The sequence below is a fragment of the Artemia sp. Qi Xiang Cuo genome, chromosome 16 (assembly GCF_049724085.1).
Source record: "Artemia sp. Qi Xiang Cuo chromosome 16, ASM4972408v1, whole genome shotgun sequence".
Classification (NCBI taxonomy): domain Eukaryota; kingdom Metazoa; phylum Arthropoda; class Branchiopoda; order Anostraca; family Artemiidae; genus Artemia; species Artemia sp. Qi Xiang Cuo.
In genome coordinates, this window is record NC_142809.1 from 30845724 (window position 1) to 30863769 (window position 18046).

General features: G+C 35.3%; 1 protein-coding gene across 1 annotated transcript in view; it reads left to right on the top strand.

Annotated features, from left to right (window-relative positions):
- Nadk2 (NAD kinase 2, mitochondrial) overlaps positions 1 to 18046 on the top strand; it is a 51167-nt gene that overhangs the window by 29855 nt on the left and 3266 nt on the right. The window contains exons 4-5 of the mRNA XM_089102073.1: positions 7220 to 7319; positions 11011 to 11287. Of these exons, the coding sequence (XP_088958199.1) occupies positions 7220 to 7319; positions 11011 to 11287 (377 nt within the window). The remainder of the gene's footprint in view (positions 1 to 7219; positions 7320 to 11010; positions 11288 to 18046) is intronic.

An 18046-nucleotide genomic window follows, 5' to 3' on the forward strand; every position in this document is an offset into this window, starting at 1 on the left:
TCTTTGAAAAGTATTTCTTGGTGTTGAGGTAACCAAAATGCTGTATTGTATAGTTTTGTGTGAAAAAGATAAGTACTTCAAGTTGGAAAATGGGTTTAGTTGTTACATTAAGAAAGTAACTTGCTCTGAAATGGTCTTTGAAAGGTATTTCTTGGTGTTGAGGTATCCAAAAAGCTGTAAAGTATAGTTGTGGGTGAAAAAGATAAGTACTTCAAGTTGCAAAATGGGTTTAGGAGGGACATAAAGAAAGTAATTTGCTCTGAAATGGTCTTTGAAAAGTATTTCTTTGTGTTGAGGTATCCAAAAAGCTGTAGAGTATAGTTGTGGGTGAAAAAGATAAGTACTTCAAGTTGGAAAATGGGTTTAGGAGTGACATTAAGAAAGTAATTTGCTCTGAAATGGCCTTTGAAAAGTATTTCCTGATGTTGAGGTATCCAAAAATCTGTAGAGTATAGTTGTGAGTGAAAAACATAAGTACTTGAAGTCGGAGAATGGGTTTAGGAGTGACATTAAGAAATTAACTTGCTGTGAAAGGGTCTTTTAAAAGTATTTCTTGGTGTTTAGGTAACAAAAAGGCTGTAAAGTTTAGTTTTGGTGAAAAATATAAGTAATTAAATTGAAAAATTGGGTTACGAGGGACATTAAGAATCTAAATTGCTGTGAAATGGTCGTTGAAAAGTATTGCTTGGTGTTGAGGTATCCAAAAAGCACAAAGTTATATTTGTGGTAGAAAAAGATAAGTACTACCAATTGGAAAATGGGTTTAGGAGGGACATTAAGAAATCAACTTGCTCTGAAATGGTCTTTGAAAAGTATTTCTTGATGTTGAGGTATCCAAAAAGCTGTAAATTATAGTTGTGGGTGAAAAAGATAAGTACTTCAAGTCGGAGAATGGGTTAAGAAGGGACATTAAGAAAGTAACTTGCTCTGAAATGGTCTTTGAAAAGTATTTCTTGGTGTGGAGGTATCCAAAAAGCTGTAAGGTCTAGTTATGGTGAAAAAGATAAGTGCTTCAAGTGGGAAAATGGGTTTAGAAGGGACATTAAGAAAGTAAAGTGCACTTAAATGGTCTTTGAAAAGTATTTCTTGGCGTTGAGCTATCCAAAAAGCTGTAAAGTATAGTTGTGATGAAAAAGATAAGTACTTCAAGTGGGAAAATGGGTGTAGAAGGGACATTAGGAAAGTAAATTGCTCTGAAATTGTATTTTAAAATTATTTCTTGGTTTTGAGGTAACAAAAATGCTTTAAATTATAGTATTGAGTGAAAATGATAAGTAATTCAAGTTATAAAATTGACTTAGGAAGGACATTAAAAAAGTAACTTGCTCTGACATGGTCTTTGATAAGTATTCCTTGATATTGAGGTATCCTAAAAGATGTAGAGTATAGTTGAGTGTGAAAAAGATAAGTACTTCAAGTTGGAAAATGGGTTTAGAAAGAACATTAAGAAATTAATGTGCTCTGAAATTGTCTTTGAAAAGTATTTCTTGATGTTGAGTTATCCAAAAATCTTTCTAGTATAGCTGTGTCTGAAAAAGATAAGAAATTCTAGTTGAACAATAGGTTTAGGAAGGACATTAAGAAAGTAATTTGCTCTGAAATGGTCTTTGAAAGGTATTGATTGGTGTTGAGGTATCCAAAAAGCTGTAAAGTATAGTTGTGGGTGAAAAAGATAAGTACTTCAAGTTGGAAAATGGGTTTAGAATGAACATTAAGAAAGGAAGTTGCTCTGAAATGACTTTTGAAAAGAATTTCTTGATGTTGAGGTATCCAAAAAGCAGTAAAGTATAGTTGTGAGTGAAGGGATTGGTACTTCAAGATGGAAAATGGGTTAAGAAATGACATTATCAAATGATCTTGCTCTGAAAACACATAATAAATCCATAAAAAGTGTTAAAAATGAAGAGGGGACTATTGGGAAGGTCCAGGAGCGAGAGTTTGGGGATCCTGGGGCCCTTGCGGACTGGGATGATCATTTGAGAGCCCGGGGGACTTTGGGGAACCGGGGAGGACCTTTGGGGGCCCGGAGAGGACCTTTGGGGGTTTGAGAGGGGCCCTTGAGGACCGATTGGTCTTTTGGGACCCCGGTGGACCTTTGAGAACCGGGGGAGGGCGTGGGGGGGTCCAGGGGGCCATTGGAGAGCCGGGGGGACCCTTGAGGCCCGGGGGAGGGCCGGTGGGGGGCTGGGTGGCCCTTGAGTACCGATTGGGCCTTTGGGACCGGGGTGTGGGTCTTGGGGGGGCGGGGGGCCCTTGGGGAGCTGGGGGGACCTTTGAGGACCGGGGCTTCCTTCGGGGTTGGGGTAGGGGGATTGGAACCCTTTGGGGTTGTAGGGGTGAGAGGGGACCTCACAACACTGTTCAAATACAACTTGTGTATTATAACGACCACAGAGTTTCACCATTAAATTCTCTTCTAAAATCTCTTCAAAAATCATCTTTTAAAATGTCTCTAACTGTTTCGCTGAAATAATCCCATAAAATGGCTAAAACGGTTTCGCCCAAATAATCCTTAAACGTAATTTCAGCGTGTTCCTTTTGTTTGGCATCCCTGTGCTGGCACATTTCAAATTATTTGGAAACCTGATTCCCGCGCTAAAACAATTCATCGCTAAGATCTAAACATTCGTCTCTGAGACAGATTCTCTTGTTAGAAACACCAAATTAATTTCCCTTTCGTGAATCAATTCTCTTTAGAAACAACAAATTAATTCCCCTTTCGTGTCAATCAATCAATCATGACATCATCTGTCATGTGTGATCTAAACTTTGCCCCGGAGACAATTCTCTTTGGAAATACATCAAAGACATTAATTAACTTGACGTCATCTGTCAGACATTCCCTGGAAACAATTTGATTAATGACTGACAGCACAGGTGTTCCCCGGAAACTCATAACATTTGGCTCGAGCGTGCCCAAAACAACAACAACAACAACATTGACCTTGGCGTTCGCTGAGAGCGTGCCCAAAACAACAACAATAACATTGACCCCATTAACCACGTGTTCTCCCTAATGACTCTATCGCGTGCCCAAAACAATAACAACAACATTGACCCCATTAACCACGTGTTCTCCCTAATGACTCTATCGCTTGCCCAAAACAAAAACAATAACATTGACCCCATTAACAACGTGTTCTCCCAAATGACTCTATTGCGTGCCCAAAACAACAACAACAACATTGACCCCATTAACCACGTGTTCTCCCTAATGACTCTGCACAAAACAACAACAACAACATTGACCTTGGAAATTTAGATCATTGACCCCACTAACCACGTGTTCTCCCTAGGGAGGCTATGCCCATATATGGTGTACTGATCGGAGATACGTTCTTTTGATAACCGAATTTTGTACTGATCGGATCAATAGGGTCATCTCTACTCTTATTTTGTGGAAGAAGTTTTTTTTTAATTAATTACTATAACAAATCAAAATATTGTGAACTATATAATTCACTTTTGAGTGAAGTGCAAGATTGGAGAGCAAAAAATAACGAAGAAGGATCAAAGGCGCACCCAGGATTTTTGTTGGGGGTGCGGGGGTACAATAAAAAACTTTAAAAAACGCATCAAAAATTTGTTTATATGCATTTTTGTTACGTTTTTACGATTTGAACAAAAATTTGAAGGGACATAGGGGTTTCAAACCCTGTAATCCCCCCCTCTGGATACGGCTTTGAGAAGGATTTAAATCACTGCTTCTTTTCCTCCGGCTCTGCATCAGTGATTGGAAATGGAGTATTCAATCTTAAGTGGATTGAGGTCAGAAAAGTAACTTTAGGCTGCCAATATTAAGTGCTGCGAATTGACTAGCCTGTCTTACGTAAGATCAGCCAAGACCATAGACAACTGCAAAACCAATTTAATCTACATCGTTAAAGTTGGGCACACTCAACTTTGATTCAAAGAGTACCGCATAGAAAACTGATAGGAGAGAAAATTTACTTATATTCATATATAAGTAAATTTTCTCTTTGAACCCAAAAACAACATAACAATATTGTTTTCCTTTCTCTCATGAGAAAGGAAAACAATACTGTTATGTTGTTTTGTGTTTTTTATATTTTTTTTTCTTACTTTAACTTTACATTGGATCGAAGACAAAAGGACTGCTTTCGCAAATCTGGCACTATAGGTTTATTTGTGTACCCCCTCCCCCCCTCTGGATCCACCACTGTCATGGTTGCAGAGGTAGGTGTAACCTAGTAAAGAACAAACAACAGCCCATAGTAACCAAAAGTTAAAAACATTTTGAAAAAAAATTACTATTAAGAAAAAATTGTCATGGGAAATTGATTCAGGAATGGTAACTATTATTTTGGTTTGGTTTACAAGTAAAAATTTATTCCAAAAAGAAGTTTATGATGATTTCTAAAAAAAGCCTAAAACACATCAAAAATAGTGTCAGATCAATATGAAAAGTGTACCATTGGAATCTTGCATAGTTGAAAACATTGTACAGGGGAATACCAGTTCCCCTCATTCAATAGCAGATCCAGCGGGGAGGGGGCGAAGGGGCGCACGCCCCCCTAGTGTAGCCTAAAGTAGTGTAATTTACTTAATTTACTCAAGTTTGCGTTAATTAAAATTACTACTGATGCAAGTTTTTGGGATAAAAAGTTTTTGGGCCCTTCTTTTTTTTTTTTTGTATCCATCTTGTCTTCCCCCCCCCCCCAAAAAAAAAACAAAATACTTGATCCGTCCCTTTCCGCATTGAATAACAATGAAAATACCTTTTATATATGATTTAAATCTTAATATTTATATTAAACTTACCTCCAATTTACAACAGAAACAAAATTTGCCCCCCCCCCTGATGTCTAAATTTATAACCAGAATGTGCATATATAGGGGGGGGGCTGAAATTCATTTCCGATAGAAATGATTATTATATTTGTAATCAGCATAAAAAAACGCATCGAATGGTGTATTCACTTTATTCCTAACTCAATAATATGATTTGGTATATATTTACCCATTTTTTTTGGAAATTAATTTTAGCCCCCACCCCTATATATACCAGTTAAGGGTATATATTTGCACATTAGGGGGTGGGGGGGAAGTTTAAACTTACCTCTCATTTACACAGAAATAAAATTACCCCCACCCCCTAATATGCAAATATATACCCTGCATTGGTATATATAGGGATGGGGGCTAAAATTCATTTCCAACAAAAATGATTACTATATTCTTAAAGAGCATAAAAAGAGCATTAAGGAGCATAATTTACTTAATTAACTCAAGTTTCCATTAATTAAACTAACACCTGATGCAAATTTATCAGATCAACCAACGGTGTACCCCATAATTTTTTTTATTTAAACCACCGATTGGCGCCCCTCCTCCCCCCCAAAAAAATTCTCCATCTGCACCTGCCCACATTGGATAATAAGGATAAACACTTTTCTCAATAACTCCAATCTGAATTATTATCTTCTCTGAAAATCAAATTTAAATAAAAAAATTCTTATATTAATAAACCTTTTACAATTTAATGTTTTCTTTGCCATCAAGAATCATGAATTTTTCAAATCATGAATTAGCAGGTCCTGCATATAGACCTAGCAACAAGGGGACAAAAAACTATCTCATGAAGGTTGACAAAAGCGATAACAAGACATCAATAAACAGACCACAGCAATAGTGCTTATTAAGTATATAAATGAGCTATTCCTATATGTCTATCTTTAGGAAGATTTGACACTTCTTAGTAAATTTAAAAATAGGAAGTGCTGTACAATCGAAACTATTTGAATTAGTAACTACTCGTTCAGAAAAGAAACAGGATTTTAACTGTACAAAAATAAAGTTTTTAGGTGGTATAATACAATAATTAAGAGTAGTTTAAATGTTAAAAAGTTTTTAAAATGATTAATTCATTGCAGGTGACCGGAATTAGAGACTTTTGTCTATGAATAGGATGATGATTCATTCCTATCAAAGATTCTGTCCGAGAATAGGCAGGTGGCCGACTACTGGGTGTCTTACCCTATATTCTGTTTAACTGGCCTATAGACTTATTCTAAACTGGCCTTAACTATATTATGGTAAATAAAAATTTAGTTTTAAAACAAAAGGATCTGCAAACTTTGGACATTTCTGATGGGATGTAAATTTAATTAGACCCTTGATTAAAATTTAAATTCTATAAATTAAAACTAAGTTTGTTTTACACTTTTCTGGTTCTGATGGGTAACACTGTCCTATAATTGTTGAAATGGCATTATTTCCGATTAAAACCATGTTAAATCCCCAACAATTTCTCTCTTATAGGTCCCCAGTAATCTTATTCCGACTCTTAGGGTCAAAATTTTCCTGGAAGAGGAGGGGGGGCAAGGGGCAAAACTTGAAAGGATTACATTTCTGGGTATCATTTTTCTCGGAATGGACAGAAGTCTCTGCATCAGAGCTGATAACCATAATCTGTCAAATTATAAAAAAAATCTGAATCTAACGTAACTGCTAATAATAGTGTTGTCAAATTCAGTGATGCTTTTGACTCCAATAATCGCCAATCAAGGTTCATTCAACAAGTTAGCACTGCTGCCAAGTAAACCAATTAATTTGTTCTAGTCCCTCAATGCAGACGCCCAAAGCTGCATCCTGCTTGATGACAAAAAAAATATTACACTGTTCAGTAAGAAATTGGGGTACGTCAAGGGTATTTTTCAGTACTGAAAATATTAAATTTCTTAATAGCACACGCAAAAAAGAAGACCGAAAATCTCTTTTCGACTTGATTTTGTGTAATATTTCCTTTTTGATGTGAATTTTGCGGACGCAGGTGTCTTACCACACAAATTTCTAGCATAATACATTTGCATTCAGTAAAGGGGAGGTACCCACCAAGCTGCATTTAGAAGAGCTCTCTTTAGGAGAATCTCACTGAAAAGGTAGATTCTCCTTTAGATGCACCAAAGAAACATAGGCTACTCATGAAAATTCTGACATGCAACCCATTGCTTTAACTTTTGTATTTATTCTATTACTTTGCCCGCTTTTGACGAACCTTTGTTTTAAAATGCAGTATAGTTATGTTATGTTATATTTTAAGTGCCGCTGTAGTCGTTGATATTTTTACTTATTTATTTCATTATCGTCCGTGACGTAGATCACTATTTTGCAGTTTTGTTATATTTGCTAGTTATTCTAATATAATTAATGGTTATTTTGCAATTGGTTATGTTAAAACCCTGTTTCTTTTGTATAGGTATATAGATGGTTTGCAAGAACAGTTGCGGAATAGTGAGCAAGAAACCAATGCAGCTCCTCAAAACATACGGGTCTTGCCTGTTTTGGGGCTTAATGAGGTATCTCTTTCTTACGTTTTCACTAACATTAAGGGCTATGGTGGTGTACTAAACCTTTTTTTTTCGCTAGATGCCTCTGTTGTTTATATCTAGCAGTCCACCAGCCTTTATCGACTTATCGTTTGCTGCTGAAATGGGCTGCACATTTCAACCAATTACAATTGTTCTCGTGTAGAAATGTCAATGGACTAAATCACTATATTATAGTATTCCGTGGTAATCTAGCTCTAACATTGTGCCAGATCTGATACACTTTCGTCTTTACTACACATCTGTACTACATACCAATACATACCAAAATTAGACGAAATCTAGTAAATGTTATGAAACTCCTTATAATTTTAGTACTTTTTTTTTACCTAATCCGATGTTTATATTTTGTTCTAAATTATTTACAGTTTTCAGGATCTCAGCTAAGGATAATAGCACCACAGCGTGGATTATTCTCTCCTCAAGTAAATAATCTTTTACCGTGTTTTAAGTATAAGGTTCCTCTAAAAATTAAGGACCCTAGTCGAAGTCTAGGTTGTATAGTTAATCAGCAATAAAATAGCGTTCTAACGTTCTCTTTGCCTGTCAGCCTTTGTAGATTTCTGGCTTTGATTAAAGATAAAAATAGAAGTAAATAGCAACAGTAAAAATTAAAATAAGTGATTATATATTTTGAGTAAGTATTATTTGCATGTAATTTTGCCGAACAGGAAAAAAATATGGCAACTATGGGGGTTATCCCACTCCCTGTAACCCACATTATTAAAGTTAAAGTGTAGATGTTTCATCACAGTGCTTTGAAAGGCAGATGGCATATTCTATTTAAATACACTAAGTACAAAGATTTTCAAACAGAGATGTTTATTCTTCAATATTCAGGAAAGGTCTGATAATTTCATACAAAAGATTCACACGAAACGAAACTAGCTCTTGTCTTGGCTCTCCGCCAAAACAAGTAATTAGTATTTTACAAACCACACGCTAACGAGCTACCATTTGAGAAAGTAAATCTCACAAAGGGAAAATAACAAAAAGAAAAGTGATAAAAACCATCCGAGCTATGCTGTATAAAATTTATTGATAACAAATTTCATGTTACTTATTTATTGTGGAAAGTAGATTGTGGCCTCAGAGGTGTTGCATGAAATCCATCTGCTCTGTTCACTTAATCCATAAGTCCCTGGCAGAATAAGTGACCCTTAGTCCATTCAATAAAATCGTATCAGCCTAACGTTTTCTTCAGCCATTAATGATAGTGAAAACAAATAAGCAACACTAGATAATTTTGCTCAATGGGTGATTCCGCACTCAGGAAAGTGCTGACGTATCAGTTAAGGATAAACCTGAAATTTTGCCACAGGGTCGCACAATGTCAAAAGAGCAAAAAAAAAATATGCTGAATTACAGAAGATCTCTAAAATTTTTATTTCTTAAGGAATAAGATAATTTCGTTCTCAGGCCGCGACATGACATCTTTCCTCTGCCTCAAGCTCAGACACATCAAGTAAAATATCAAACTTGTATGGACAAAGCAGCCAGCACTTTCAGACCTGTGAGTAAATGGAGCTTTTTTGGATCTCTAAATATTTTGGTTTATTATTACAAGAAAATATTTTAGTAACAGGGCCAGAAAACCTTCAAAAATTTTGTGCTTTTAGATTTCAATCGAAATTTAAAACTGCTGCTTGTCTGCTTTAACGGAGCCTTTCCACTCAAAAGCAGAAACATGACTAGAGGAAACAATTTGCCTTTGGCTGAAGAACTAGCAAAATTTATCCTTTTTAGCCCCAGGCAAAAGTTATATGCAGCTAGTTCAAATACACTATTCATTGATCCGGCCAGAGTTCAAAACGTTCCGTATTTCTCGCAATAAACTGAAATCGGCGACATTAGAAAAGAAAGTACAAGACCAAAGTATTCCTATTGCATCATAATTTTCCTTTGTATAAAGAGTATTGCCGTACCCCTCAACCCCCCTGCTCTTTTCGCTAAAATTTCACAAGTACTTTCGGGAAAGCATTTTAGAATGCAAAAACAGCCGATTGACTTTCAAAGCGTTTGAACCGAAAATGCTTCTACTCAAAGCAAATACAATTTATTCATTGTTAAAGCATTGCAGTGAAAAGCATAAATTCTTTGTATAAAATGTCTGTTTCTTCAGAGCATTTATTTGTGAAGCATTGTAATAAAAAAAAGTACGGGGGAAGGGGAAGGATTGGAAAGGATCAGGACTGTAGTGACCTATAGCCATGACTGTAAAGCCACGTGTCTACAACAAAAGTGTAGAAGTAAAAACACTACCACTACCCCAGCTTTCCAACTTCGTGCAGTTAAGTATATGAATACAACCTTTAATTTTCTGTTTGAAATATTTCCGTAATGGGAAGAAAATTGTCACTCCTTCAGTCCCAATATTGCATGCTTATAGTCCAAATATATTCAGACAAATGAGGGCAGGTTATAGGGATAGATTCTCTCCTCGTATTGATCTCCCCTGGAAACTTCGAAAATTTAGGCAAAAGTTACTCTTTAGGTTTCTGCCCCCTCCCCTTCATTCATCTCACCCTTAATAGTTGGTGCCCAACTGTACATAGACGAAAGAAGCACCAAGTCAGTCAAAAGAAGCTTATAAATAATTGTTAATAAGTATAATTAGAGAGCATAGATGTCTAGGGATGAACGTGCCACCACGCGGTGTTGGCTCTAAAACTGGAGGTTTACAAGTAGCTTTTCGATAGTCCCAGACCGATTAGTTTTCTAGGAATTTCCGCTTGGTGAACTGTTGGTCCTATTTGTGTCAAAATCGCTGTGGTACAAAATGGTAGAAATCGGCACTGTGCCATGGTACAGTCTTTTCTGTAACTAAAAAAGGGATTTACAACTTTATGTTTGTGTTTAAATCATTCTTCTTCAGGTATTTTACGACATATCTGAAGAACACCCCTGATGGAAAAAACGAACACATCTACAATTGACCGACTAGGTATTTTGTTGATACTTCCTAGAGGGCTGATAAACGTTTAACTGTTATTATGGGAATAGCCTAAGTCAGCCTTTCTGCGATAGTTGACGTTGTGTTCATAAATGAAAAGAAGGTATGCTACCACTTACGAAGTTTAAACGAGATAAGAGTGAAACATGCAATGAAGTTCCCACTTAGGAAATGTTATGCGCGAATACTTAACTTTCATAGAGATAATGAAGCTGATTTGGCTATAGTTAAGTAGGTATGGAGTAAATTACTTTGTGAGTTTTTATTTTGGAATTTTTTTGTTTTTCTTATTCTTTTTTTTTTAAATCATTACAGTCTTTGAATTTAGGATAGGCTTGAAATTACGATGGTCATTGAATTTTTCAACAACATCTATTTTACTTCGCCAAATAAAAAGGAAATTTGCCGGTAGGATTTGTTATTTTCTTATCAGGATGCTGAATGATTTTTTTCATCATTACAAGATATTATAAGTTCGATTGACATAGACAACCTGAAGAATTGCTTTTGAATGCATAATTGGTTTAAAAATTTTACAGAATTAATTTTGACTTGGCAAAGAAACCCCGCACCTTATCTCAATTACTAATCCCAAGGTGACACTGAACGTACCCTTAGTAAACTCCATCTCCTTCATCAATAAATTTTCCTCTACAAAACTATGGGAACAGAGTGATAACCTTGTGGCATATAAGTTCTATCTTCTAGGTATATATTGGCGAAAAATTATCAGCAAGAGTTTCTTACTATGAGCTCTCAGTAGATAATGGTGAGAGAGTGAAAACAAAAAGCTCAGGTTTGTGCCTCAGTACTGGAACAGGTTCCACCTCGTGGCAGTTCAATATCAACAAACTAACCCATCAGGCTGTGGCCAACCTCCTTGTAGCAATAAAACAAGAAACTGGATTGATGATTGATGCTCAGAATGAAGAACTTATTAATAGGATCACTAATCGTTTCAACCACAGCCTTATATTTAGCCCAGGTACATATTTTCTAAATAAAGTGGCATCCTCAGTTCCTTTAATTCAAAAGACGTTGTTTGATATGTTGTGTCAAGCTAAAATTTATTAAATCACTTTTATTTCTCGTCATGCTCAATTGATTTGTTCGACCTGTCTATTATCTATTTCTGGAGCTGCCTAAATATTTATAGTTTATTTATTTATTTATTTGAAATTCATTTATTTCATCTCCTTGACTAAATAGCAGAAATGATTGTAAATATATATATTTTTTTTTTTTAGTTTTGGAATCAACATTTTTTTCGTATGTTCAATGCTCTCCAAAAAAGATTTCTTTACAAAGGATTGATAACTAATAATAGTCGGTAGATCCTACACGGATTTTTCAGCTTCTCCCCTCTCTTGCAAAGTTAAGGTCATTTAAAACAACGGTTCTTGAGTTCCCGCAACTACCCTGATAACTTAACATTTTTGATAGATCAAAAAAAAATTTGTCCCCTTGAATTTCTAATCATACTAAACGTTAAAGACACCACTACTACTCTAACCTGTATGCAAGAGCCATGATTTTAACTGAACTCTAAACAAATAGATTAATTTTACATTTATTTTCGAGTTTGTTTTATCGTTAATTTACTTTTAGCGTACTCAAACGTGGAACAAGTTGATTTCAATAGTTCTCAATTTTAATTAATCTGTCTGACAGGGGGGGGGAGGGATTAATGTGCTCCAAAATCTAGAGGTTTGACATCTTCGAAAAATCCGTTACATTCATAGCACTTTTTCACTTTGTTATTCCACATGTCAGCAGTTTTTTATTTGCATAGCACGTTTTTGCGAATCCCCCCCCCCCACCCCCCCCAAAAAAAAATCCAACTGATTCTTCGAAATCATATTTAACTCGAGATGCTCGATGAGATATGTCTTTCTGTTAAGCTTCGTCCAAGAGAAAAATTCGAATATATATTTGATTTTTATATATTGATTTTTTTTTTACTTCTTTGATCTGGCTTTTTTCTCATTCTTTTAATCCGGCCTTTTCTATTTATTTGTATTTTTTTACTTATTTTTTCATTCATTTCTATGTGTTAATTTTCTATTTTATTTGTTTTCTATCCTTTGTTGTTCTTTTTTTCTAATAATAAAGTTATTGATTTCATTCAGGGGTTATCCCCGTCCCCAAGAGCTATATGCTTTCTATTGTGGGAATTTAATTTATTTTTATTTATTATACGTTTTGTCAGTAAATATCTACTGGTTTGGCTCCTTCCTTTAGCGCCATTCATTGTGTCACTATTTATTTTTGAGCCTCTTTATTCATTGAAGAAAAGAGTGAACTCCTGAGCCGCCTGAAGTGCTGTTTAAGATAACAAAGAACCTTATTTCTATATAAAACGTTTGAACATGTGCTATCAATCCTTTTTCCGCACGTCTATTTTTGAAGCAATTTAGCTGCAGTGGTACCAAAGAGTGTGAAATTAAAATACTGATTTTTATATCCTTGCTATCCTTCGCGAAACATAGGCAGTTGCTGTTACAAATCGAGAAACTTCCAACATAAATTACATTTAAAAAACACTTGCCAAAGAATTTAGTTATCTCCTCTTAAGTCTGAGATGGTAATCATGGATATAAAGGACCAGTTGGGAGCCAAGACCAGGCCCCAATATCAGATTTCAGTCTCTCCAATCTACCTTATTTTAGTAAATAAACTTGATCCTTCTTTACAAAATTATATCTTTAGTTTGCTCATGCACTTTTTAAAGCTCTTCTCTTTAATCTGTTCAAATGTGTTGTTCATTGCAGCGTCTCAGGAAACGCCCCCTCCCCCCGAAAAAATCCAGAATTTTCTTTAGTTTCTTATTCAAATTAAGAAATAAAATTCGTCTTTGTATAATTGGCCCACCCTCAATTTTGTGCTATTTTTTATGGCCATTAACTTGGATCATGACTGATACAGTTCATAAAAATGTCATTTCTATTTGAATCTTTCTATTCCTCTCCTCTATTTTCATCACAGCAGTTAATATTGGCAGTATAGCTGTTGTTGCTCTATTCAGAATGAACTGATGCATTATCATAAATCAGCACAGTATTTGTTCAGTTTTCAAAGTATGTACAACTACTTGCAATGTCATTATCAGGTGCTTTTATCTGATTTTCGTTTTCTATTTGAATAATAACATTTTTCAACTATTTTCCTTTTCTATAAAGAAACTGTCAACTTTTTTGACTGTTTAAAGTCTCTTTTGTCCATTTCCAGCTGCTACTTCGTAGAAGACTCTGCTTAGCTTCAGTTAGTTTTACCATTCATAGCTAATAATTTGTACTCAAAAATACTTTATATATTGCTTTCGTAAAGGAGACTGACTGTATGTTACATTCTGCTGTGATTGACAAAATGTATCCTACTTTCCATCTACTGTCTTTCATTTGATTTCTGGACATAGGTTTGTTATCATTGTTTTATTATTAAGTTTCAGAAGTAACGATTTGGCATAAAATGCAAAAGATAACCTTGTCGGTTGTCAGGTTTATCATGGTGAATAAAACCTGTTGCACTTGCAACAATAGAAATTTGCCAAATATTTTATTTAGGAAATAATGAGATGAGATTTCTCTGGCGATCTTGGAAGAAAAACAATGGTGCTTATTCAAGCACTTCCCAATTCTGCAATTTCGCCCTAGAATTTGATTAACCTTAGGAAAAAAACAAATGGTTGATAATTGTCCTTAAACGCCCACTCCTTAACCCACAAAAAATAATCCCCATGTTGAAACATTTCCACTCAGCTATGTTTCACTCACTCTAAATGTTTCTAGTTTATTTATTTATTTTCAACAGAATTTATTTCCTTCATCTCCATGACTAAATAGGAGAAATGAATGTAAATCTTAATTTTTGGCGCCAACATTTTTTTTCATATGTTCGATGCTCCATAAAACTTATCTTTACAAAGAATTGATAACTAATAATAATTGGTCGGTCCTACACAGATTTTTCAGCTTCTCCCCTTTCTCGCAAAGTTAATGTCATTTAAAATAACTGTTTGTGAGTTCCCGCAGCTACCCTGATAAACATAACATTTTTGATAAATCGAAAAAATGTCTGTCCCCTTGAATTTATAATCATACTAAGCGTTAAAGGCACCACTACTACTCTTACATTGTATGCACAAGAGCCATGATTTTACCTGAGCTCTAAACATATAGAATAGTTTTATATTTTTATTTACAAGTTTTTTTTAAGGACAATTTTCTTTTTAATTTACTCAAACGTGGAACAAGTTGATTTTCGTATAGCCTTGATAGTCACTGTCTTGAACTTGGATTCCTTCAATCTTTCTGTAGCTCAATTTTAATTAATCTGTCTGGCATTCGAGCTGTGAAAGTTACACTGTATCTGCATATGCAGGGGAATTGGGGAGGATTTTCTTCAAAATCTTTGTCTGTCTCTCAAAAATCCATTATTTGTATAGCACTTTTTTCGGCGAATACCCCCCCCCCCCCAAAAAAAATCAAACTGATTCTAAGTTATCATATATATAAGTTATCCGAGATGTCCGAGAAAAATTTCTACATATCTTTGACTTTTGTATATTGAGTTTCCTACTTCTTTGATCTGGCTTTCTTTTCATTCTTTTAATCCGGCTTTTTCTATTTATTCGTATCTTTATCTATTTGTTTATGCGTTTCTTTGTGTTTATTGGTTCCCTTTCTCCTTTTGTTTTGTTCTTTTGATTTTTTTTTTGTAGTAATAGTATTGTTGATTTTATTCAGAAAGCTATCCCCAGCCCTAAGAGCTATATGCTTTCTATTGTGGGAATTTAATTTATTTTGATGTATTGTGCGTTTCTTCTTTAAACTGGTTTGGCTCTTTCCTTTACCGCCAACCATTTTGTCACTATTTATTTTTGAGCCTCTTAATTTATTGAAGAAAAGAATGAACTTCTGAGCCACCTGGAGTAATGCTTGAGATAATATTGAACCTTATTTCTATATAAAACGTTTGAAAAAGTATTATCAATCCTTTTCCCGCACGTCATTAGGGGCGTTTTTTCACTCATTAATGTGCTAAGATCTTATATCTTTTGTCAGAAAACGCTTAAAAGTGAAATCTTTGAACAATTATCTTACATCTTTGGTCGTTTTTGTGAAAACATCTTTCATCATTCTGCTCTGATCAGCGGTCTGAGAAGAATGATGAGTAGATAATCAAAGTTCTCTCATCTTTGTTCTATATGGCAGAACAGTGGCGGTCTTCACACTTTTTGCTAACATCAGTGAGCTGTAAGATCTTAGTGCTAAAAAACGGGCTTATTAGCTCACCCCTTTTTGAAGCAATTTAGCTGCGGTTTTACAAAAGAGTGTAAAATTACAATATTGATTTTTGTATCTTTGCTATCCTTCGCGGAACACAAACAGTTGCTGTTACAAATCAAGAGACTTCTTGTCAAAGAATGTAGTCATCTCCTCTTAGGTTTGAGATGGTAATTATGAATTTACATGAGCAGTGAGAGCCAAGACCAGGCTCCAACAACAAATTTCTGTCTCTCCCGCCTACCCTTTTTTTAAGTAAATAGACCTTCAAATAAAAATTTATGAATTAAAAAAAAAAAAAAATAAAGAAGAACAAATTTTGTACTGGGTCTTTAGAGGCTTATGCCCTCGCGGACCCAACCTTGTTTTGATGACAATTTTTATCATATTTCTTACTGAAAGCGTGTTGAAGCAATAAATTTCAGTATGACTTATGCCTGTGTCACATTATTGTCACCACTACTATTACTAATAACAACAACTCCCGTAGCACCAAGCCACCTGAGGCCAACAAAGTTATGCACGCTGCTTCTCCATCCCAATCTATTTAAAGCCTCCCTTTTTACACTCTCTCAAGAAGTTTCGATTTCCCTTAAATCTTTCCTTACAACATCCTACCACCTCAACCGAGGACGACCTGCTTTTCGTTTGGCACTAGACAGTTGGCCAAAAAGAAAAACCTCTGGCAATCTGTCACCCTTCATCCGCAGCACGTGGCCTAGCCATCTCAACCTTTCTCTCATTATACCCCTAAAAAGCGGGATTGAACCACACTTTTCGTTTGAAATACGGTCTCTAGGCAGGGATTTTGCCTAGAGACCGTTGATTTTGAATTGAAGTTATCAAGTATTTTGGGCAATAGGTTGCATCAAGACTGGGCTGGATAATTATAGACAAAAAAAAAGCCAAGACAGATAGTCCAAGTAATTGAGAGGCAAATGTTTAAATGGCTGGGGCTCTTATTGGACACATACTTGTCAGGTTAGTTTTTGGAAAGGCATGCCTGCCTAGAGTCTATTTCAAACTTACTGTTTGAAATACGGTCAGCCAGTCGGGCACCCAAAACAATCCGGATGCAATTTCTCTGGAAAACATCTAGCAAATTTTTTTCCGTTTTTCGGTGCGCCCATGCTTCAGAATGATACTTGACCTCTGTCATCACTGTACCTTCCAATATTATAATCTTGGTTCGCAGACTTATCTTCGTATTCTTACAAACTTTTTTCTACTGTGAAAAAAAACCCATCCTGGGCCTTGGCTATTGTACCTTTAACATCTTCACTGCACCCACCATCTTTACTAATAATACTACCTAGGTAAGTGATGCTGTCCACTTGGTCGATTTTTTCGTTACCCAACGTCATCGGCGTAATTTAAGTCCAGGAAAGTTTTACTTCTCCATTTGATTCCGTGTTCTCCTATTGTCTATTCTTTGCTCCTTAAGATGAAGTCCATCAAAATGATCCATATAAATGGCGATAGAACACAACCCTGCTTAGGTCCTGAGTTAATACGAAACCAAGCACTAGCCTCATTTCCTTTCTTAACCGCAGCAGTGTTATTCTCGTACATAGTACTAATCCTTTAATGTATTTGTCTGGTTTATCGTACAAGGACAAGACCTTCGCTAAAGCTCTTCTATCAACTGACTCAAACGTTTGCTTATAATTTATAAAACTAGGCACTAAAGGTGTTTGATGACTCAGGCACTTCTCAATCAATCTAAGAGTGAAAATTTGGTCTACAGTATCTCTAAGTCTAAAAAGTATCATCATATTAAGTAATTCGCTACTTATAGAAACTAGGCTAATGCCTCTAAACTTACCACACTTACTCTCATCACCTTTCTTATACAGGGGTTTAATTAGGGTTTTCCTAAAATTGCTAAGTACTTTCCCCTTTTCAAAGATTATATTCATAATCTTCAGTAACTTATTTCTAACCTCATAACCACTATATTTAAGAAACTAATTTACCACACTATCAGCACATGGGGCCTTATTATTTTTTTTAATCCTTTTAGTACTGTCACTAATTCTTCCTCACAAAATAAATCCTCCTTTACATCCAATGTGTCACAAACTTTTATTCCCCTCAATATCTTTCCCTGTAAATTTATCACGGTTTAGCACATTCTGAAAATGTTCTGCCCATCTCTCTTTAACTCTTTCCTTATCACTATATTGGCACAATTCCTATCTTTAAATGTGACAAGACCAGATTCACTACTCTCTCTTAATTTATTTACATATCAGTACAATATTTTATCACTATGCCGTCTAGCTACATCTTCCAGATCTTCGGTAATTTTCTCCATTGTGTCCACTAAACACCTCTAGTTAATATTTTAATGCTTTCTCCATTTGCTTTATGTTCCTCTTATTTTCATATGATCTATCACTCAGATAGTTCTTGCACAAGCCCTCCCTCCTCTATTAAACATAAAGCATTTCCACTAA